The sequence below is a fragment of the Pinus tabuliformis genome, chromosome 7 (assembly GCF_031772625.1).
Source record: "Pinus tabuliformis cultivar Carrire ecotype Pingquan chromosome 7, CPIR1, whole genome shotgun sequence".
In the NCBI taxonomy this organism is placed as follows: Eukaryota; Viridiplantae; Streptophyta; class Pinopsida; order Pinales; family Pinaceae; genus Pinus; species Pinus tabuliformis.
Window position 1 is genome coordinate 140,817,180 of NC_142293.1, and position 24,612 is coordinate 140,841,791.

Below are 24,612 nucleotides of genomic sequence, written 5' to 3' on the forward strand. Positions count from 1 at the left end.
AACAGAACTGGCAACAGAGTGTCGGAGAAGCAAACCACAGTTAAGGTAATTTCGAACGAGTCCTCATAATTTTTATAAATCAAACAGATATCACAAAACCATGTTCTCATTGCTATTGACCGATACATAGATACATTACATTCACTGATAAACAAAAACAAGTGCCGCGTCCAGAGTGGACAAACCCTGGGCTAGGGTTTGGGAACAGAAACCCAAATAATCAGTCAAACGAACGACTAACTAGAATAGGAAATTACAACCAGGCAGAAGCCTCATCTCCACAAGGGACAGCGACTATATACGACAAGCAAAGACAGAAAAACAAAATCTACAGAAAACCCAAAGATCTAACAGTGCATTGACGGATTGAAGTGCCAGAGCCTACCGGCAGAGGTTCACTACCATTGGAAGACCGACTCCTGGAGGAACCCACGTACCCAGGTCGAGCCATTGACCTGTACACACAACAGAGCATCGTTAATACAGTTACACAGCAAAGAACCGAAGCCAAAGCAACCACAGAAACATGAGGGTTTCATATATTACCTGAGCAAGCCGGACCTAGGGTTCGAGGAGTAGAGCTGTGATCGAATAGACAAAGCTGAGACAGAAGGAGCGTTTCTAGTTAGCATCAATACCATGAGAAGGCATAATTGAATCAGGGAAGGAGTCAATACCTATTTCAGAGCCGCGAGAACCTACTAATTTGTTGCCTGAATCCAAGGACGACAGAAGTTAAACCATGTTGCGCACAGAACAGTGTCCAGAGATACCAATAATAGTATCAGAGGCGACCATACCAAAACAGAGGCAATAGAACAATAGCAAGGAGCAGTTAACGGATGAGACACCAAGTTCTACAACCAGACCAGAGTAGAATAACAGAACTAGACTAAGAAATCTTACCGTGTGAAAAGGAGCCGAATGAGCACACCACTAGAACCAGAACGGTTTCGAGCCACCGGAGAAAACCACTGACAAACTCATAACCAGGATTGGGAGACCGCTACTCACTCACAGTCATACCCGGAGAAGAACCAGGGATTTCCATACTTGCCAAAGCAAAAACCACACGACAAACTCTCGCAGCAACTTCACAGGCGAATAGAACAATCTCGAATGACCGGGAAGCCAAAGTGTTTTGGCTAAAGAACCAATGGAGGAACCAGGCCCGAGGTGTGTAGGTAAGAATTGAATGCGGCATTAATTTCTCACAGTTGCCAAACCGACGTTCACTAACCACCTTTGCATGCGACCGCCAAAAAAATCTAACACGTTGTAAAGTCTGGCAACTATTGTAAAGCCGAGGACACGTGGAGTTGTGAGCCAGTGTGGCTGGGCTACAACAAACCTCGTAATGTGGGATAGAAAGAAGTTCCTCTTTGAAACTTTAGTCACTCTGGTTATATTATATGGATGTGAGGTTTGGGGTCGTAGCATCTCTAGAGCATCCTCGAGAAAGATTGAGAAAATCCAAAAGCGTTTTATAACATATAACCTCAAAATTAAAAGCAACACACCCTATCCTATTCTCCTTATAGAAGTCAGTCTTTCCCCTATCGAGAGCCTGGCTATGACTAGGCTTTTGCTGTACAAGCACAAACTCAATAACATACGAGACCATAGACTTCCTAAGATAGCTTTAAATTCCAGCCAAAACCACCTAAGGCTCTAACAAGGTTGGTATAAAGACACCAGGGCCTGGTTAAACCATTGGGAGGTCGACAAGAATGTTGCATTGCAAAACATTAATAACATTAAAAATATTGTTACTTCTAAGTTCAAAGAAAAAATGTGGTGTGAGAAAGATTTAGTAGCTAAAAGAAAATTAAGATATTATAAGGAGGTCATCAACCCCACCCTAGAAGATCAAAAGTATCTCTCTGTTTTAACTAGCTCAAAGAAGAAAATTAATATAGCCAAGATTAGAACGAACTCTCATGAGCTACATAGTGAAACGGGTCGTTGGGCAGTTCCTAAAACACCATGGATGGAAAGGTTCTGCCATCTCTGTGAGAATACAAACATCGAGGATGAAAATCACTTCTTCTTAGAGTGCCCCGCATACAACCACATTAGATCTCAATTTCAAAATCTTTGTTGCAATACTGACCTTCCTAGCCTTTTACGTTGTCAAAATTACAATAAGCTCAAGAGGTTTCTCTCCAAGCTTTTTGAGCATAGGAATAAAATCTTAAATCAAACTAAATAATTCGTTTCTTTAGGTCTGATAGACCAAAGTTTGGTCTCAGTGGATGTTAACCACCACCACCACCATCATCATCATATATATTTTTTTTCTAAATAAGACTATTCTATTATTCACATTAAAGGTATATAATTACAGCATGACTAGCGTCAAAAACAATTGCCCAGAAGGAAAGGCAGCATGAAACAGAAAATTGTCCAGAACAGAGAGTTTGGACGAGGCCATGTTATGCAATCCCACACAGGGGATCCAGTGTTAACCATCTTGGCCTTACTGAGCTTACAAGCATTACAGAGAACATGCGTATTTAACCCTGACGTAACAACAATTACAAAAATTAACAACTGTGGCAAAAAGCCCTCTATACTGGGCCGCATAACCTGAGACAGAGCTGCAGAGCATGAATTAGGCGCCTGGAGGCTCCTCCACGATCCTGCACCAACCACCGTCAGACAGATCCTGAGCTCGAGCATCATCGTTCACAGACGGACCCGGGGCCGTTGGCTCCATCACTATGTCATTAACATTGCTTGCAGGAATCTCCATAGCTCGCGGGGAGCCAGAATTCGGCACAGAAACTAAGCCTGGGTCCTCCTGATGAGCACTGGACTCTCCCTCTTCCTGGGCTTCCTCGAGAAAGAGCACCGAGACATGGGCGGTAATCCTCATCATCATCATATATTAAATACATTATATAATATAATTATAAAAAATAAAAAAATAAATATTAAAATTAGGTTAGATTTCATATTTTTGTGATCTATATTGTATTATTAGGATTATCATTAAGTCCACAATTAGTTTTTAAGAATTAATCATTATAGATTAGTTATAAAATAAATTACAATAAATTTTAATTATAAATTAGTCATTGTAAATCGTTATTAATTTAAATATAAAAATTAATTAAATTAAAATATAAAGTTAGAAAATAAAAATTAATTAAAATAAAAGTAAAATATAAAATTATAAAGTCAATAAATCATAAATGATCAAATTGTAGAGAGTAATCATAAAATTAATATTATTATCATTAATAAATAAATAAATTTTTAGTTTTATATAAAGAAATAAAGTTAAGAATTTAGTTATAAAACTAGTTAAGATAAAATTTTGTTATAAATCAGTGGTGGTTGTAAATTAGTTGTTATTAAATAAAAAATAAAAATAAAAAAATTAAATTAAATTTAAATTTAAATTTAAAGATAAAATTAAATTAAAACAATTAAAAAATTTATAAAATTATTAAAATTAAAATAAAATTATAAAATTAAAATATAAAAATAAATTCAAATAAATTATAAAATCAATAAATCATAAAGGGAAAATGGAATAGAGTAATCATAAGATTAATATTATTCTTATTAATAAATAAATAAAATTAATTAATTTTTAATTTTATATAAAGAAATAAAGATAAGAATTTAGAGTAATAAAATTCAATGAAATGAAGATGGATTAAAAATAATTAAAGAAAATAAGTCATTTTTACTTACTAATTAATTAGTAAAAAGAAAATAACAGGGGAATCAAGAAGAGAGGGCCTGAATTCAATTCATCATCCCTATTGAGATTGATTGCATGCTTCTCAATCTCAATAGTCTCTCGTAGTTTTCTATGAAAGAAGTGATTAACTTTTGCAATGACCCTTACATCCTCAGTACAGACATGGCTTATATTTTTCAACATATTCAACATTGATGAGCAAGAACTTAAAAATAAAATTTTATAATAAAATGACAAATTTAACATTGAAATTAAATAATTGTTTATTATATTTTAGTAAACCCTTTTTAATAGCACGATATTTTCCAATTAAATTATCTCTTAAACATTTTTTAATTGATTAAACTAATTATAAAATATGTATTTTTTTTAAATAAATTATATAATATAATCATATATAATTATATCAATTTACTTACTCTATTTAAAAATAGAAATTTATAATAAAATGACAAGTTTAACGTGTAAATTAAATAATTATTTATTATATTGGAGTAAACCCCATTTTTTTTGGTTGGGTACTGTGTGTGTGACCCACCTAGATTCGTGATAGTGAGATCTCTGAAATGTCCAACTTGAAATTGTCCTCCAAACTTATCAATCCAACCATTACCAATCCAATTAAGGCAATCATAAATCTAAGTCTTGAACTTCAAGATGCATTTTACCCAAACATGAATGATTGTGACTTTTCAATGGCTTGACCTTACATCTTTCATATGCTTTTGAGGGTGTTTTCTCATCATTTAAAAATGATTGATGTTGACATCCACTTATTTGCATATGTTTGAGAGATATTTGAAAAGTTAATGTTGTCAGAAAATTTTAATTTTTAATCAATAGACTGGTCATTCAAGGTTGAAAATGGTGATTTATTAAATTATATATAATGAAAGTTAGAATATAAATTTAAAATAATGAAAAAATATTTTCATAATCATTTATTTGAATAAGAATATTTATATGATTATGACCCTTGAAAAAAATCAACCAGTCATTCATAGAGAAAGGCCAATGATAATTGGCTACTCCCAATGCCCCCACTTTAATATTATTTGAATTTTTGTAAAGTCAAAAAAATAATTTTCACTTTAGTATTGATAAAGTCCTAATTTTCACTTTAGTATTGATTTAGTCCAGGTTCAAGTAGCAGATTTCACATGTTCAATGAATTCTGGACACACTTTGAATCTTTCATACAAATCTTTTTATATATAAAGAGAGTGTGCGCATGTATAGATATTGGATAATAGCTTTCATCTTAGTTGACAAGTTTGACCCATGGAGGCGAGGGTCCAATCCCCCACAACCCACTTGACCCCAACCAATGGTTAGTACATATCAACCTCCTCACATATTAAATTAGTTTTAGGATGTGCAACCTAATGTATAATATAAAGTATTTTCGTTTAGGATATGTAAGCTAATATATATTATAAATTATTTTATATTATATTGTGTAATGGGTTCACACTCAAAATAATAATGTCTGCACTTTGTTTTATATTTATTAAATAATTTAAAAATTAACTTTTAATATATATAGATATTATATTTTTAAAATTTATTTAATAATTTTTTAAAATATTTAAAATTATTAAATATAATTTCTATTTTTTTCATATGGATTAATCAAAATCACTTATAACTATATCAAAAATCAATATTATAATTAATCAAATCCAACCATACATCCAAAAAATAAGTATATTTAAATATATATTAAAATTAAATTAAATTTATAAAATCATAATAACACAAATAAACATAACAAAGTCAAACCCATTTCTTAAAAGAAGCAATTTCACCCTATGCTATTCTAAAATATTAAAATTTGAAGGTATATGTCATATTTATATATTACATTGAAACTCATTTAAAAAGAAACACTTTCATCATATTATTATAAAATATTACAATCTCAACTTGTAATTATATCATTATATAATAATAAGTTTGCAACCTTTGTAATAATTAATATAATAATTACAATCTATATAATATAATTTTATATATTTTTATTAGTAAAAAACAAACCAAACTTTAAAAGAAGCATTTTAATAACTTGCCCAAGAAACTTAAGTGAAAAGCCTAATTTATGATCTAATCTTATATTACTTTCTCATTGGGTTGCCTTTATTAACACTTTCAACCTGAGTATTTTAATGATGAAGAAAGAAATGAAATTGGATTCCATATTTGTTCCATTATCCAATGCTAAAATCATCATACATTGCATTTAATTTTAATTGATGTCATTTGTCATGTACAACCATATAGTCCGTAATCTAGCTTCGCAATCAAATTATTGTAAGTAATTAAATATTATATATATGAATGACTATTATTATTAAGTATATGTATAATATTTAATTTCTATCTAGTTTATAAAAAATAATAGTTAGTGTATATTGTTGGTATTTGAAGAAAGGGATATAAATGATTATTTTGTGTTGAGGAATAATTTATAATTTAATAAGTGATATATTGTAATATTTTTAATGTTTATATTTTATAGAGAATTTATAATTTAATTTGGTGGAGATGTTGTAATAAAAAAAAATTAAGGTATTGGCACTTTACAATTCAATATGGTGAAGATGTTGTAATATTTTATTTATTTGTTTATTTGTTTTCACAGGTGCAATGTTTTATTTGTGGAATACATGTTTAGGGTCAATAATGTCAACATCCATCATGTCACTTGTGTTGGTGAGGATGATTCCATTCCTTCCTCCCAACCACTACAGATAACCCCAATTAGACATAAATGTTGTAATAATTGTTTTAAATGAATAAATAATAATAATAAAACACAATATTTACTCAATTTAAAAAGAAAGAAAAAAACTACTAACTTTATTTTTATTAATACAATTAAAATAATATGTATGTCACATTAAAATGGATATAAATAATAATTATTCATATTTGTAACCATTAAATTTTCATATTTAAATTTAATCAATAAAACATATAAAATTTAATAATTATAGTGAATTCTTTTCATATATATATATATATGAAAAAGAATTCACTATCAAATATCTTAAGATGCAATTTTTCTGGAATATATATATATATATATATACTCAAAACAAGTTTGCATTTTAAGAGATTTGATCTCACTAAACTCTTGGTAGATATAGAATTAAGATGGATTCATGCTCGTTAATACCAATGTCAATGCACTTGTTAAACACACACCAAATTGATAGGCAAGATATGATAACTCATGTGATTCATATTATTCACAAGAATGTACATATTAATACATGTGTTTGACCGCTGGTTTCATATTCTAAGAGGTCTCTTGGACTTCCAGTAATTGTTGGAATTCAACCACGCCAACCCTATTGGAGTAGATGTCCAACATTTCTCCTCTTAATATGAAAGGGTGTATATGAGTCCAAGAAGAGGGTTGAAACACAAAAGTGCATGACAACCTATGGATGGATGTGCTCTTTGAAATGGTGGTTTAAGGAAGACCCCAAATCAAATGAGGTAGATGAACTTAAGGTTTCTATTAGTAGTTGTCGTGCTGTGAATACGACCATTTTTTAATACTTATTTCATCCATTTTTACTCTTCTTTATCATGTCATTTATTATAATTTATTATATACATCCATTTTATAATGATTTATGCTCTTATGGATGAATATTATTTCTTTTCCTTTATTTTTAATAAATTGATAATTATTATGCATAATTTTATTAATGATAGTTTATTAATATATTTTGTAATATCACTCACCATTTTAGCTTCCAAGATATTTGTCAGATTATAGATTTGATCTCCAAATCATCATCAAATATTCCAACTCAGAAATTCGCTGGAATAAGAAGTGACAGTTTTGCGGTTGAGATTTTGAACAAATGAAAAAGAATCTGGAAAATCTGGAACATGGGTTTTGTCCAGAACGGACCAAATTAGCTTAATTAGAGAACGGTTTGCCTAAATTCAGCTTGTATTGAGAGAAACACAGGGTTCTTTGAGTACGATTTTCTCAGACTTCTTGTTGCGGCCATCCTCCAAATCTCAACTGCAAAGCCAAATTCGCCTTGCTCTTGTTGAAAGATGGATGGAAATATATTTTGTTGTTGATCAATTGGTTAGAAACAATCCAATTTTGTAATAATGATCATATTGTAATCATCACAGTTGTAACTGCTATCTGCTCTGTGTATTTAAATCAGAACAAAGATCAGAGAAGGGCAAGGATGAATTCAGATGGATGAGAGATGGAGAGATTTCTTGTTGTAATTATACAATTCCTCATCAACTCTCATTGATTAAACAAAGATTGATTGTTTGTAAACACTATTATGCATGATTAATACAAGAACGTGTTGCCGTTTAACTTCTTAGTTCTGCAGTAGCTCAACAGCATTTCAACGGTGGTTGAGGGCCCGAACCTAGTGGATCGATCCGCTGTTTGTATCTCTACCTTTTCATTATTGTTGTGAGATAGTTCATATTTTCTTTTATTACAGTTTGCAAGTTAATCGGTTTTCTGTTTCACTGCTTTGATATCAGTGTGTTATATTAACGAATCGCGTTGCTGTTCTTTTATTATTTAACAAGAATCTCAACACTGTATAATTTATCTTGTTAATGCCTTAATATAGCTTCATTGTTCTATTTCAATTATGGTTTCATTCCACTTGTTGTTCCGTTTGATTGATATTCATTACAGATTGTTGTTCAATAGGATTGGGTATTTGATTCCATTAATTAGAGTTTGCCGTTCAGATTTATTAAATAGGATTCGTTGTTTAATTCCTTTAATTATAGTTTGTTGTCCATTTACTTTATTGTTCATTTCTGTTGATTAATTGCAAAGAGTTTGCTTTTAAAGAGCTTTCCTAGTTTACTTCAATAGCAGCTTTAGTTCAATTTCTATTTTCTTTTAATTGCTTTAAATCAGGACTGTCAACTATAGAGAACATTGGTTATTTCTTCCTCGTTCCCAGATTGATTGTCTTGTTCCAGTTTGATTTCAATTGCATCAATCTCTAGAGGAATGAGTTATTGCTGCTGTATCCTCGATTGATGGTTGTTTGAGTGAATGATTTAGTTAAGAACATTTCAGTTTCTTGCTATTCCAATTAGATTTTGTTTCTAGCTTTGATGTTTGTTGAGTGAATAGTTGGATTTCAGAGCATTTGAGTTTATGTTGTTGTAGTTAGATTTCTTTTTCAAGCATTCATTTACTTTTGCATTTTAAGCACTATACTGCAAAACATTACTCTTGAGTAAATAGCCGCCTCAGACTGAGTACACTCTTGAAATAAAAAGTCGTCCCTGGGTTGACAATTAATGTGAAGATAATTAGGAGTTAAAAAGACACCTTTTATCGCTCAACATTTTGGCGTCGTTGCCGGGGAAAGTGTAGCCATTTCTAAGGAGTAGTGTGCATTTGATGAGTGCATGTTAGGAAAGAATTGGGTATTAAAAAAGGAAGGTAAGGACCTGCGTACAGGAGCATGTAAAAGCCCTGCTCTCCCGCCCGCTTTCCAATAGAATTGTTAAAGAACTTAGGGTAGAAATAAATGTTTGAATTTCTGTGTGAATGAATAAGAAAAAAAATTGGAAAATTTGAAAAAAAATCTCATGATTTCATTTAAGTGGTGATGTAAGCACCACCCATTTCACTAATCGATTGACAAGAACATTTGAAGAAGGAGCCTCGAAGAAACACATGAAGAACATATTCTATTATGGTAAGAAATGGCTCAAATTTCTACTTTTGAATTCCCTATCAAAGATCTAGGAGGAGTGACACAAATGTACATAATTCCCCCATCTTCTCTACCAAATTTTCATGGCTTGACAAATGAAGACCCAAATACATTTTTATTTGAGTTTGAAATACTTTGTAGAGGATATGATTATTGCACTAATGATCAAAGGTTGAAAGTGTTTCCTCTTACTCTAAAAAGAGCAGCTCTTCGATGGTTCATGAGCCTAGGTGGGAACTGCATCCAAACATGGGAGGACATAAAGAACATATTCTTGAAGAAGTACCAAGACTATTGCAAATCCAATGAAGATATTTTCGATATGATACAAGGGGAAGATGAAATCTTGGAGGACTATGTAGATCGATTTCATTATAACCTTCAAAAATCAAAACATAAGCATTTGGAAAAAGAGATCTTAAAGACACTCCTTCTTAAAGGAATCAAAGATGAATTTTTAGAACTCTTAAATCTGATAGGCAAAGGTGATGTTTTTCAATTATCATATGATGATGTTTGTGAATTGTGCATAAGGTACTCAAGAGGAATCTCCAAGGCTGGTAAGAATTCTAGAGACGTTTGTTCTTTCTTTTCCAAATTTGTCACAAGAACGGGAGATATAAGAGCTAAAATCAATGATTTATTTGAACATTTTAAAATTGATCTTATTAGCTCTCTAAATTCACAATTGGATGTTTTGCAGGTTCAGAAAAATCAAGAATTTGATGAAGTGTTTTGCCCTCATGATCGAAAAGAGCATCTCATAGATACTCACTCTTCCTTATCTGGGATGGAAGTAGCATATCAAAGAGATGAGGAAGCTGGAACAAGGTCAAAACCATGGAAATCATGGCCAACAGGTATGGTTCAAAACACTTTCTCTTCATTCTCTTACTTGCATAATCCATTATGGAATACTCACATGTTAGAGAAGCCATGCCAATCGCAATATAACCACCACCAATTTTGTCTACAAGTTTGGCACGGTTCACCTTATGATTGCATGACTACTCTCCCTCATCTTGTAGCACAAACACATTCTCCATATTCTTCACCAGCTCTTCCACAACATCTTGCTTGCCCATCAAAACCATTCACTCAACCCAATCATCTACATCATCAAAATGCTCCATTCTGTACACAATTTCCTGCTCAACTCATTCCACACCCTCACCATAATAAACCAATACAACATGCTTACAGTGTTGAACTTCAAAATTTACCCACCCTTCCCACTCATTCTATCTCACATGTGCCATTAGAGAAAACTTACAATGAGATTCAGAATGTTTCAAATTCAAAAATTGTAGAAGCTATGGAAAAAAATGAGAGTTCTTTTAGTTTTTATCAACAAACCATTTTAAAAGCTCAAGAACTTCATGGTATGATGGCTATGGGAAATCAAGAAAGTAAAGGATATATTGAAGATTGGTTGCACTCCATCACTTGTTTGCAGTATCACTCTATGCTTCAACAATTTTTGGCACCATCTTTTCAAGGGAAGTTGGCTTCTCATATCCTAATTTTTATCAACATGCATTTTTCAAATTTGGGTATGTACATACTAGAGGCCTTATTTTTAAAATGGTTCTACTGGAAATACTCTTATACATAAATATAGTTGATTCTCAAAGAAGAGTAGGATAGTGGAGAAAATAAAATAAATTAATAAATAAAACAAACACATTTTTTTATTTTTGTAAAAATAGTTGTTTCTTTGTTGCAACACGCTGTGAAATCAACATTGATGATAAATATTCTAATTTATGTGTGTGTAGATGAATTATATTGCAAATAAAAATTCTACAAACACTTATATTCATTTTTATCATCAATATGGAAAAATTTCTTGAATATCATTTTTTTGGCTTGCGGGCCTGATGCAATTTCTGAAAACACAGTCGGGACAATCATGTTTAGGGGGGAAAAACGTGAATATTTTTAAAACCTATTTATATCCTAAGTAGCCATTGATGTCTACTTTTCAACCCAATTTGAATCACTCAATTTGGATTTGAAACGAAAAAGTTAGAACTAAAACATTGACAGGGTGTCTAATAGGCAGCGTAGGAACAGAGCTTGGACAGTCAATTTTTGGAGGCCTAAATGACTATATTTTTAAAACATTTTTCTATGGGAGATTCTTATATGAATCTAGTTTACAACACAATTTGAAACACTCAATTTTGATATCATATGAGGAATTGATGACCAAAATACTGACTGCCTATCATAAATCAGCACTCTTGAAACTCTGTTTTCTCGGCTGTTCATTAACGTGTTTGACCCATCAGTTTTTCTTGTCTTCAAAACATGTTTCTATTAGAGATCAATAAATGAATCTAATTTAATCTCCAATTTGAATAAGTTCAATCCACCATCAAGCGAAAAATTTATGCTTGAAATATCAACTGTTGGTCTAAGATGGAAAATCGAAAATGACTCTATTATGTAGGTTGTTCTAAGCAAATTTGACATACCATAGCATTGAATTTTTAAAACCTGTTGCTATTGGAGATAAACCTTTGAATTAGTTCTCATTTGGCTTTAGAATCACTCAAATCGGATGAAAAGCAAAGAAGTTATGATTGAAACACTGTTGGTTAGCATGATTGGCCACTGCTCTCCCTCAGGTAATAAATTAATTTTACTTTGTCTATGGATTTGTTCTACAGAGTAACTACTTGTTAGTTTTTTGCATAATTCTTGGATTAGGGGAGCCCGCGCACCTCTCTTTCTCTATGATTTAATGTTTTATTGCAGGTAGATACTCATTTTTTTGCAGGTCTTAGCAAAACAAAGAAGGTTAATTTATGGACGAGCGATTCTTGAGAGAAATTTTTAGTGAAACAAGAGAATTTCATCCAGTTCATTACCTAAAAAATTCATAACAATAAGAAATGAAGAATTGGTTTCCATTTGAAGATTCATGTCACTATTGCCAAAACATTTTTCAAAGAGATCATTTTTTTTACATTATAGTTGTTGTAACTTAATTTATTTATTTACATATTGTTTTTAAATAAAATGTTGTTTCTTTTATGATTTCTCTTATATTTTGTGTTTCAGGTGTTTCTGCCTTCAAATTGTAACTCATCTTCAGTATCAATTCCGTGAATAGCTAATTCGTTTTTTTGCGTACTTGCATTTTATGATTGTGCATTTTGCTGTTCCTTTCCAAAGGAAGAGTACTTCCACATTTTGCTGTTCCTTTGCAAATGTTCCTTTGCAAAGGAACAACACTTTCGCACTTTTGCTATTCCTTTGAAAATGAACAACACTTCTGCATTTTTGCTGTTCCTTTCTGAAAGGAACAACACTTCTGCACTTTCACGATTTTGCTGTTCCTTTCCGAAAGGAACAACACTTCTGCACTTTCACGATTTTGCTGTTCATTTCCGAAAGGAACAACACTTCTGCACTTTCACGTTTTTGCTGTTCCTTTCCGAAAGGAACAACACTTCTGCACTTTCACAATTTTACTGTTCCTTTCCGAAAGGAACAACACTTCTGTACTTTCATGTTTTTGCTGTTCCTTTCCGAAAGGAACAACACTTCTGCACTTTCATGATTTTGGTGTTCCTTTCTGAAAGGAACAACACTTCTGCACTTTCATGATTTTGTTCCGAAAGGAACATCACTTCTGCACTTTCATGTTTTTGCTGTTCCTTTCCGAAGGAACAATACTTCTGCATGTTCACGTTTTTGTTGTTCCTTTTCGAAAGGAACAACACTTCTGCACCTTCACGTTTTTACTGTTCCTCTCCGAAAGGAACAACACTTCTGCACTTTCACATTTTTGTTGTTCCTTTCCAAACGAACATCACTTCACATTTTTACTATTCCTTTTCAAAGGAACATCATTTTCGCATTTTTTGTTGTTCTTCTTAGGGAACAACACTTTTTCACATGCATTTTTTTGATGTTCCCTGTACCTTTTCGTGTGTATTTTTGCTTTTTGGTATGCATTTTCTTCACTATTCCCTACAAAGAACAACACTTTTTTGAGTGTTTTTGTTGTTCCTTCGAAGGAACAACACTTTGGGAGTATTTTCGAGAGCAACTCTTCCTTCCTCTTGTGGGATTATTCCTAGTTCATCTCAACCACATTTTACTGATTCCCTTTCATGGCATGAAGTACACTATTTTATGAGGACAAGAATTATGGATTCTTTTGAAGCAAGTTAATATCATTCATGTTATGATCTTTAACAGAACAACTCCTTGATGATAGATTATTTTCAAAAGAGACATAATTATTTATATACTACTTTACTGCATTGTTTTCTACTATACATGATATTGATTGATCATCTTAATACCATGCTGGTTCCACCCTTCCTGGTTATAATCTTCTCTGTCTATAATAAATGAGATTATGGGTATATTTTTCTATTGACATGTTCAAATTCTTCCACCATCTCAGCTCTTAAGGAGTACTAAGCCTCCCTCTTTTTGTCATAAAAATGTGTAATAACAACAAAAATTTGTTCGCAGATAGAGGATAGGGGGTCTCATTACGAGCCAGCCTACCATGTTCATAAGGCTGTAACAAAGTGGCATTCCCATTATGGCTACCACACTAGGGTTATGATCCATTGGATAGCCAAATTATCCTTGGAACATGAGGTCTCATCACGAGCCGACCTGATTACTTTTTCTACATCCCAGTGAATGGCAGTGTGGTTATCTGGTTAGCATGTCAGCACATTGATCTCTTCTGTAGAACAACACTGGAACTTTCCATTTCTAAATTGAGGATCCTGGCTCATATGGGCTAAAAAGCAACCCTGCTGAGGCTATGGACGCCTGCTGGCAGCAGAGGCTCTGCTTATGGTATTGAAGTTATATCTTATCGTCAATTATTACTATAATACCTTTTTCTTATTCTTTATTTTTATCATAGAAGTTATTTCCTTAATTTTTTTCCCTATTCTAAACCTTTACGCATGCGAAATTGTTTTCAGATCAATCACATCATTTTCAGCTAGAATACTGTCAACAAAGCATCTTTTTCGCATATTGATGTCCTTTTTCTTTTGCATAACTTATCATCAATTCAAAGGTCTTATCTCTTATTCATAACTATCTTTACACACTTCGCTCTCATTATAACCATAACTCCCACCATCCTATCATTGATATGTGTACTCTGCTTCATTTACTGCTGTATTGTTCATTCTCTTGCCTCGTCGTCAGCATAACACCTTTCATACGCTTTATGGTCATGGAATCCCTTTTTCAATTGGAGGGGGGAATGTATGCATTATGGGATAGCATGCGATATGATTACTACACTCTGCCACAACTTGTTGATTTGAAAAAATATTAGTATTGCATGTATACAAACGTTTTTCTGATTGAAATTTTTGCATGCATTTTATCTGTTGCTATTCAAAACTAATACTATGGATTCAAGAACATTGTATGCAAAATAGTGATTTGTTTACAGGAGAACAACAAGTATGGGGAGGAAACTCTATTTGCAACATGACCACACTATTGTAACTAACAAAAGAGGCTCGAGCAACTCGCGAACACAAACAATTGTTCTGACATGATGTGCTTGCCTGGATTCCACCTTTTGCATCACTTTCAGCACCAACTCTGTCTACATCAGCTTCAACAAATGCTAGTTCATATATGTCATTCCACCTTTTTCTTTTTTGGAGGTAAAACTTGAGGTAAAATAGCATAATTTTCTGATTTATTACGAATTTCGGAGAATTTAATGAAAATCCATTTTGAGCATTATTTATCATCCTTCATTCCATATCTTTACTACTTCCCATTTTTCAACGGCATATCATCTTTCAGTTTGGGGGAGTGTTGCTTTCATTCATTTCTTTCTTATGACCATGTCATTCATATTCTTTATCATCTATTGATATTCTTATTCATTCTCAACACCTCCCTTATTCCATGTTGTTTTACACCAAGCATAGAATTCCACAGATGGTAGAGACCACCTCAACTTGTTTTCTAGCATTGCATGAGGGCATGCTAATTCTTCAGAGAGGGGGAGGAATTGCTACGCATGATGGATGTTTTCTATTTTCTTCCTCATTTAAGGCATGCAATTTCATTTTATACAGTGTAGAAATTGCTTTCCATAATACTTTTAAAACTATGAACTCAATTCTTGTGATTTCTGGAAAACACAGACGTATCATTAAAATATACAAACCCAACTAATTTCAAGTTAAATTTGTTCATAAAATTTCGGAAATCATGCACTCTCACCTACAACCATTTTTCTTATATTTCATAATCCGTGCATCAAAACGATCTGATTTTTGGATCATAAAAGCATTCATATATTATAAATTTACTTGCAACATTTCAACAAACTATGGTTTGTAGTTTTTGAGAAAATGGTTAATGAAATTGTTGTTACTTATATCATATTTTGCTGCAACTTCATATACACATAAGTTGAACGTCAATGTACAAATTTTTACGCCTTCATCAACATCGCTAAAATTGAATATTCATTATTTGAGGAATAATTCATTTGTTCCATCCATTTCATGAGCTGGGATGAACAATTTTTTTATTTTTTGGTTAACGCATTGGTTTTGTCTTTGGGTTGCATGAAGACATGCAATATATTCAGTTTTTTGTTGCATGAGGACATGCAATATATTTAGTGTGGGGGTATGTCGGGCCATGAATACGACCAATTTTTAATACTTATTTCATCCATTTTTACTCTTCTTTATCATGTCATTTATTATAATTTATTATATAAATCCATTTTATAATGATTTATGCTCTTATGGATGAATATTATTTCTTCTCCTTTATTTTTAATAAATTGATGATTATTATGAATAATTTTATTAATGATAGTTTATTAATATATTTTGTAACATCAATCACCATTTTAGCCTCCAAGATATTTGTCATATTATAGATTTGATCTCCAAATCATCATCAAATATTCTAACTTAGAAATTCACTGGAATAAGAAGTGACAATTTTGCGGTTGAGATTCTGGGAAAATGAACAAGAATCTATAAAATCCGGAACATGGGTTTTGTCCATAACGGACCAAATTAACTTTATTATAGAATGGTTTGCCCAAACTTGGCTTTTATTGAGAGAAACATCGGGATATTTGAGCATGATTATCTCAGACTTCTTGTTGCTGCCGTCCTCCAAATCTCAGCTGCAAAGCCAAATTTGCCTTGCTCTTGTTGAAAGATGGATGGAAATATATTTTTTTGTTGATCAATTCGTTAGAAACAATCCAATTTTGTAATAATGATCATATTGTAATAATCACAGTTGTAACTGCTCTCTGCTCTCTGTGTATTTAAATTAGAACAAAGATCAGAGAAGGGGAAAGATGAATTCAAAGGGATGAGAGATGGAGAGATTTCTTATTGTAATTATACAATTCCTCATCGACTCTCATTGATTAAATAGAGATCGAATGTTTGTAAACGATGTTATGCATGATTAATAAAAGAACGTGATGCCGTTTAACTTCTTAGTTCTACAGTAGCTCAGCAGCATTTCACCGGTGGTTGAGGGCATGGCCCTGGTGGATCGATCCACTATTTGTATCTCTACCTTTTCATTATTGTTGTGAGATGGTTCATATTTGCTTTTATTACAGTTTGCGAGTTAATCGGTTTGCTATTTAACTGCTTTGATGTTAGTGTGTTATATTAACGAATCACGTTGCTGTTCTTTTATTATTTAACAAGAATCTCAACACTGTATAATTTATCTTGTTAATGCCTTAATAGAACTTCATTGTTCTATTTAAATTATGGTTTAATTCCACTTGTTGTTCCGTTTGATTGATATTCATTACAAATTATTGTTCACTAGGATTGGTTATTCGATTCCATTAATTAGAGTTTGCTGTTCAGATTTATTAAATAGGATTCGCTGTTTAATTCCTTTAATTACAGTTTGTTGTCCATTTACTTTGCTATTCATTTCTGTTGATTAATTGCAAAGAGTTTGCTTTTAAAGAGTTTTACTAGTTTACTTTCAATAGCAGCTTTAGTTCAATTTCTATTTTCCTTTAATTGCTTTAAAGCAGGACTATCAACTATAGAGAACATTGGTTATTGCTTCCTCATTCTCATATTGATTGTCATGTTCCAGTTTGATTTCAATTGCATCAATCTCTAGAGGAATGAGTTATTGCTGCTGTATCCTCGATTGATGGTTGTTTGAGTGAATGATTTAGTTCAGAACATTTTAGTTTTTTGCTATTCCAATTAGATTTTGTTTCTAGCTTTGATGTTTGCTGAGTGAATAGTTGGATTTCAGAGCATTTGAGTTTATGTTGTTGTAGTTAGATTTCTTTTTCAAGCATTCATTTACTTTTGCATTTTAAGCACTATACTACAAAACATTATTTTTGAGTAAATAGCTGCCTCAGACTGAGTACACTCTTGAAATAAAAAGTCGTCCCTAGCTTTTCAATTAATGTGAAGATAATTAGGAGTTAAAAAGACACCTTTTATCGCTCAACCATAGTGGTTTAAGCTAACCACAACTCTAGAACTAAAGATCGAAGTTGTTCCTATAATATTTCTAAAAATAGCTAGAAGTTGAAGTCTTCTGCAAAGTAGAAGTCTTCTACGAAGTGGAAGTTATCCCTAATGATGGCTTAAAGATAACCAAAAACTAATGTATCAGAAACCGAAGTCTTCTTCGGTGGAGGTTTAAGGAAGGCCACCAACCAAAAACATGCTCATGGAGGATGGATCTTTCTCTGACTACAACTTTAAATGTGGCTATTGTTGACTCTAGCTCTAGGCTCTAGCAACCGACTTTGGTTCGTTGTGGGTTAGGCTTGCTTGAGATTTCTTCAAAGCTAGTAACTAAACAACAATTCCTCCCTTTCCAATACAAGGTGAGAACATGATGATATATCTACTATAATTTGTGTGAAAACTTGACAACAAATTATGTGGCATGACTGGTATATCTTCTTGGTTTTTGAAGACCATTGCCAAGAAGCGATCCATCCAAGGTGAATCTTTGTTCTCATAAGAGTCTTGTTTATGGAACATTTGTTTGAATGATGAGTGTGCTTACCACAATAATCACAATGGTGAAGATCAAAACATTGATCTTTAACATGGCAAATTTGATCGCAATGTTAGCATCTACAAATATGATGTGGCTATGGAAGAGGGGAAGAATGTGAAATATGTTGAAAAAATGTAGCAAGAAAGACTCAATTTGACTTTAGCCTTAGTCAAACTAAGTAAAATCGAATTTCCACATGAGAAAGACAACTTGGAGGTAGTAAACCGGTGTGACATGGATCTTGGCACTCAGTTAGCTCAATAAATTCGAGTTAGAGGGCTTGGAGTTCAGTTCGCATGTGTGATTGCTAAATTTTAGTGTTAGCATGAAAATTCTCGGAAGATGTACCAAAAACCCTCACTTAAGTCACTAGGTGACAAGTGACCCTAACAACAAGTTAATGGATGTTGTCATTCTAGAGCTGCAACACAAATGGAAAATATGCAGTAAAAGAAAATAAGATCTAAAACAAGTAGCAACAAGATGATATATCCAAAATAATAACCCAATGGAAAGACGATTTTAAACAAATAAATCTTTATTGATAACACCCGATGAAGGAGATCTATAGATTTTTCTGTAAGGCCCCATCCATGAGATGGGTCATTTGATATCCTTGATGCTTCAGAAATAGATTCCCTCTCTCAATGTGTGAAAAACCCAAACAAAAATGGAGAACTCAAATGGGAGCTCAAGAAAATTACGATAATGTTGATAATGATAATGATCATGGTGAGGAATGAATGAAAAACCCTCCTTTATATAGCAAAGTATGGAGTTAATCTCGAAAATGAAGAGTAATAAAAATTATTGACTAAATTAAGATCTAACTATTTGGAATACTTTATTATATTTATTGGAGAGGGGAAAGGAATTTAAAATGGTTAAATTCCTTTATTTAGAAATAATTAACAAATAAAATGATTTATTAACTATTTCACGAAAAATAAGAAAGATGTTAGATCAAAATAGTTATTAAATAGTGATTAATAATTATTCTAATATCAGAAATAAGGAAATTCAAATAATAATAATTTATTTTAATATTCCTAAGGGATTTATTCAAATGGGACAATAAATAGTTACTAAATAGTGATTTAATAATAATTTCTAGAGAAAATTAAATAAATAATGATTTATCTAATTTTCTCATGGGGTTTTTTTAATATTTAAATCAGAAAATAATTTAATAAAAGTGGTTTACCAAAGTATTTTCCATAATGAAAGCGATTTTACTATGGTAAAATTAAATCCACATAATGTATTTCGATCCACCTAGTTAGAAATGGCTAGGTGATCATTTTTTGGTGATAACATTTAGTAATCCAATTTAATGATTTTCAGTTGTATGTTATGAAGACAAACTACGTAAAAATAGATAATAAATAACAACAATAATAATATAAATATAATAATAAGTAATAAGTAAATTAACTAGTGGTTATTTAGTTAATAATGAAAAGACTTGTCTTAGAGGCATGCCTATTCATGAAAGGGTACTTACTTGGCTATATACATAAGACCCTCATTCTCATTTGTACTCATCCTGCATCAATTCTTTTATACAATATACAATTCAAAATTACTATCCTACGATGGATGTATTTGTCTACAAAGTATTTCAAATATTTCCGCTGCATATACGACTTTTGGTTGTTACATTGGTATCAAAATTATTTGATCCTCTGGACGCTCAACCACTGAAGAGAACTAGTCTGATTCGGTATTTAGCCATTAATCCTTCGTCAACCTTGTTGTGGTCACAATTAAAGTGTTTTGCTACACAAATTTGGAGTTTATCTATTTCTTTATTCAGGACTTTGGTCATTAAATAAAAAAAAGGAAGAAAAAATAAGATAGTCAAAGAAAAAAGAAAATGAAAAAAGTACATATAAAGATTAAAAAATAAAAATAAAAATATAGTCTAATGTAAATTTTGGAGAACATTCATTTATATAAAAAGGTTATAAATTATTGATAAAAAGTGCATGATAAAGTTAAGAGGGAATCTTTCCAAATATCTTTAAAACTATACGTAAGAGAAGGAAGAGTGGATAATATTATCTTGATTCTTCATTAAATGGTTTACAAGCTCGTGGTTTTAGCAACCCATGGTAATTGCCCACGATATTTTCAAGGTAAAAGAAAAACGAAAGGAATACAAAAACTCTTTATGTGAATGAAAATTTTACTTTTTACGTAGAGAAAATTAACCGAGTCAAAGGCACATAAGTGGAAATATATTTTATATTATACCCCAAGAGTTGAATAGCCACATTTCACTAGGGTTGTAACTTTTCAAAAAGAAAAAGAAAAGATTATAAATAAAATATATGTAAAGAGAAATTTTATATTATAAAGGGATATTTTAAAGAAAAAATCAAGTCATAAAATTATTGAAAATATATACAAGTACAAAGTGAGTATTATTATAGAAGGTTACTTAAAAGATCCATATATTTAAGTATATAAAGGGTTAAATCTAGAACTATAAGGAGACATAAGGATAACATGTTATAACAAATGAAGAATAATTTTTAAAATAATTATAATAAATATAAGGTGCAATTTATTTAAATAGTGGAGCTATATTAACTTTTTCCGAGGAAAATAGAGTTCGTAATTTCTATTAAGAGGTATAATAGATATTACATGCTGTAGATGCCAAGGCATATGCCATAGAGTGGTAAACCACTGATCTGAAAGTTACAATATCTGTCCTGTTGGTGTCTCTATGGATACGATGGGGTTGTATCCATTACAAAAAATAAACAGTATTACATATAAGTTCAAAATTATGCATAATATAGAGGTGAACCTCTGTTCAAGTACTAAACAAAATAGCGTCTATCAAAGCCATGCCGATTTATACAATAAGAGACAAGTGTATCAAAAATTCATAAGGGGAGGATGTCCCCTTGATGTAGGCCATCGATGTAGGGGCGGTGGTAGTATCTGTGCACCCCATCCGGACTGTATTCATCAATCATCCAATCGCCTAGAGGCCGATCCGCCGCTTCTTTCGAGAGCCGGTCAGCAGTTGTATTTCTTTCCCTGTAGATATGAGAAACAATGATCCGGTCAAAAAATGTTTTGAAAAAAACAATTTCTTCCAAGATATGTTTCAATGAATAAGTATGACAGACTGATTTATTGTTTGCCCAATCAATCACAATCTTAGAGTCCCCAAAAATTTGAATTTGACGGCAATTTTTAGATAGTGCAAAGTAAAGAAGGTGTCTCAAAGTGATAATCTCTGCATGATTGTTGGTACCCAGACCAAGACCCAGTCTCAGATGGAAGAAATGTGTATCAGTTAAGTGAAAAAGTATTCCCCCTCCACATCCCTGAGCCGAAGCGGCACCATCGAAATAGGCCCAGGGCAAATCCCTGTCTATATTTTCAGGAATAATGTGCCTGTGTGTATTGGTTTTGTCTTCGAAAGGGGTTTCTATGTAGGCTGCACAGATGGAAGGCGGAATAATTTTCCAGTTGCGCCTGCCAGCTGAAAAGATGATGTCGTTGCGTTTGAACCAGATGTACACGGAAACAACTAATGGAAGATTTCTTGCTTTTTCCTCAGACACAGCAGACCACCAATGTGCCCAGGCTGTGAGGATATCATCTGCGTGCCAGTCGGTAGTGATGTTAAGGGAGTGTTTGACCTGCTGCCAGATCCCGATGGTGACTTCGCAGGTGAGGAAAAGATGAGATGTAGTTTCCTCCGCCTTGTTGCAGAGTACACACCAGGTGGGTCCTGCAAAAGCTCTTCTTTTAAGGTTTTCCCCTGTTGGAATTTTATTCGCCAAAATGTTCCACATAAGGAGTCTGGTCCTTGGCTGAGCTTGTAGCTGCCAGATGTCCGACCACCAATTTTTAAGTATATCAGGCTTCTTGTCCTCTATGAGCTTTAAGTAGCCCAGCTTTGGTGTATATATGCCTGTTTTAGCTGGTGCCCAAATGAGTTCATCTTCCTGCTCATGTAGCTTAATATGGGTTTCAATAAGAGCCTGTATGTATCGATGCCAATGATCCTCCCATTCTTCAGTCAGCTGCCACTGTTGATCCGATATCCAAGCCTGAGTGAAAATGGTTGATCGTTGTGGGTCACCAACCTGTGCTAGATGTTTGATGCCCTTATTGTTGAGGTGTCGAATCATGTCTTCTGGCAAAAGATGGGCATTCCCTGACCCAGGCCAAGGGTCCAGCCCTATGCGAACTTGTATACCATTACCTATTTTCCATAATAGGTTATCCTTGATGAGAGGCATAGCTCTAAGCGTAGCTCTCCAGATCACAGAAACGCCCTGTTGGTTCCATGTAGATCTGCGAAGCTAGTCTGTGATATTGGAAGGCCAAATGTATTTTTTATGTATAACTTCGGCCCATAGACTATCCATCTTGAGTAGAGACCAACCCTGCTTAGCTGTTAAGGCTTGTGCGAAATTTGAGATGGATTTTAATCCCCACCCACCCCATTTTTTAGGCAGGGAGACAAGGGACCATCTTGTCCATGCAAAAATCCTTCCCTTTTTGTTGCCATTCCACAGGAAACTGTTGCAGATTTGTTGTATTCTTTGTAAAATGCCCTTCGGAATCCATGTGAGGGACATCCAATAAACTGGTGTGGCCTCAAGCACAGATTTGATCAGCTGTAATCTACCAGCTTTTTATAGTAAGCGGTGGTGCCAACAGTTGATCCTATTCTCAATTTTGTTAATGAGCCACAGCCAGTGTTCCGATTTGTATCCATCCGGCCTTAATCTGAATCCAAGATACTTAATACCTTCCAGAAGATTAATTTCCAGAAATGGAAAGAACTGAACCGCCAACAGAGTTTCTTGCTGCGAACATCTCGTCAATGATCTGGTGGATTTGTTCCTGTTGATTTCCATACCCGTAGCTTTACTGAAGAGGAGAAGGATATTATGTAAAGTAGTGCTATCTCTGACACTACCATTGAGGAAGATGAGTATGTCATCAACAAACAAGAGGTGGGTAATGGAAATTTGATCAGAAATTTTGAGACCACTCAGCTCCCCATTCCTTTTTGCATCCGCAATAAGTCTGCTTAGACCTTCCATGACAATGAGAAAGAGTAGTGGGGAGAGAGGGCAGCCTTGTCTGATACCCCTGTTGATGTTAATACAATCCGAAGCTGCACCATTGATGAGGATGGCAAAGGAGACAGAAGAAACACATCTCATAATCCAATTTATTAATTGATGAGGAAACCCCAGGTGGATAAGGATCATTTTGAGATATAGCCAGTTCACTTTGTCAAATGCCTTAGCAAGGTCTATTTTTAAGGATACCCCTTTCAGGTTCTTCAACTTGATAGAATGAAGAGTCTCCTGGGCAGTGCCAATAGCTTCTTGGATATGGCGATTACGGAGGAATGCAAATTGTTCAGCTGAAATATGGGAGGAAAGAATAGGCTTAATACGATTGGCTATGATCTTGGCAATGATTTTGTATAGACAATTACAAAGGGAGATAGGACGAAAATCATTAAAAGATGAGGGTTCATCAGATTTGGGGATCAGGGCAATATAGGACTGATTCATAGGAGGATGGATGTGTCCCGAGATTCGGCTTTCCTCCACAACAGCAAGCAGATCCTCTCCCAGCAGATCATAAAAAGCCAGATAGAATTCCACAGGCCATCCATCTGGTCCCGGGCTCTTGTCTTTCTTGAACCATTTAAGTGTACTTTCAAGCTCCTGAGTAGTGACTGGGTTTGTAAGGTCTTCAATATCATCCTGAGCAACAAACCGGGGGAACTTTTCTGCAACTCTAATGATATCAGGAAGGTTAACATCAGGTGGAGCTGTGAAGAGACCCTTGAAATGGGATACCCCAAGACTAGCCAGTTGCTGGTGTGTAGTAGCCCATCCGTCTGGCTCCCTTGGTAGTCTCCATATAGTGTTCGATGCCTTCCTGCCATTGGCTAAGTTATGAAAGAATTTAGTATTACAGTCCCCCGCTTTGAGCCAAATGGCTCTACTTTTAAGCCTCCACTGCTCCTCCTTTTCTTGTAAAATTTTTGCTTGTTGCCCAATCAGTTGGTTGAGTAGAGCTTTGGAGTCGTCA

The 24,612-nt window shown here is 33.3% G+C and overlaps 1 protein-coding gene across 1 annotated transcript; it reads right to left on the bottom strand.

Moving 5' to 3' along the window:
* Positions 1-5,343: 5,343 nt before the first annotated feature.
* On the bottom strand, positions 5,344-22,790 carry LOC149246148 (uncharacterized). Its single transcript, XM_089440092.1, has 2 exons — positions 21,794-22,790; positions 5,344-5,363 (listed from the first exon to the last, which is right to left on the bottom strand). The coding sequence occupies exons 1-2, from the start codon at positions 22,788-22,790 to the stop codon at positions 5,344-5,346; spliced, it is 1,017 nt and encodes a 338-aa protein (XP_089296218.1).
* Between the last annotated feature and the right edge of the window lie 1,822 nt (positions 22,791-24,612).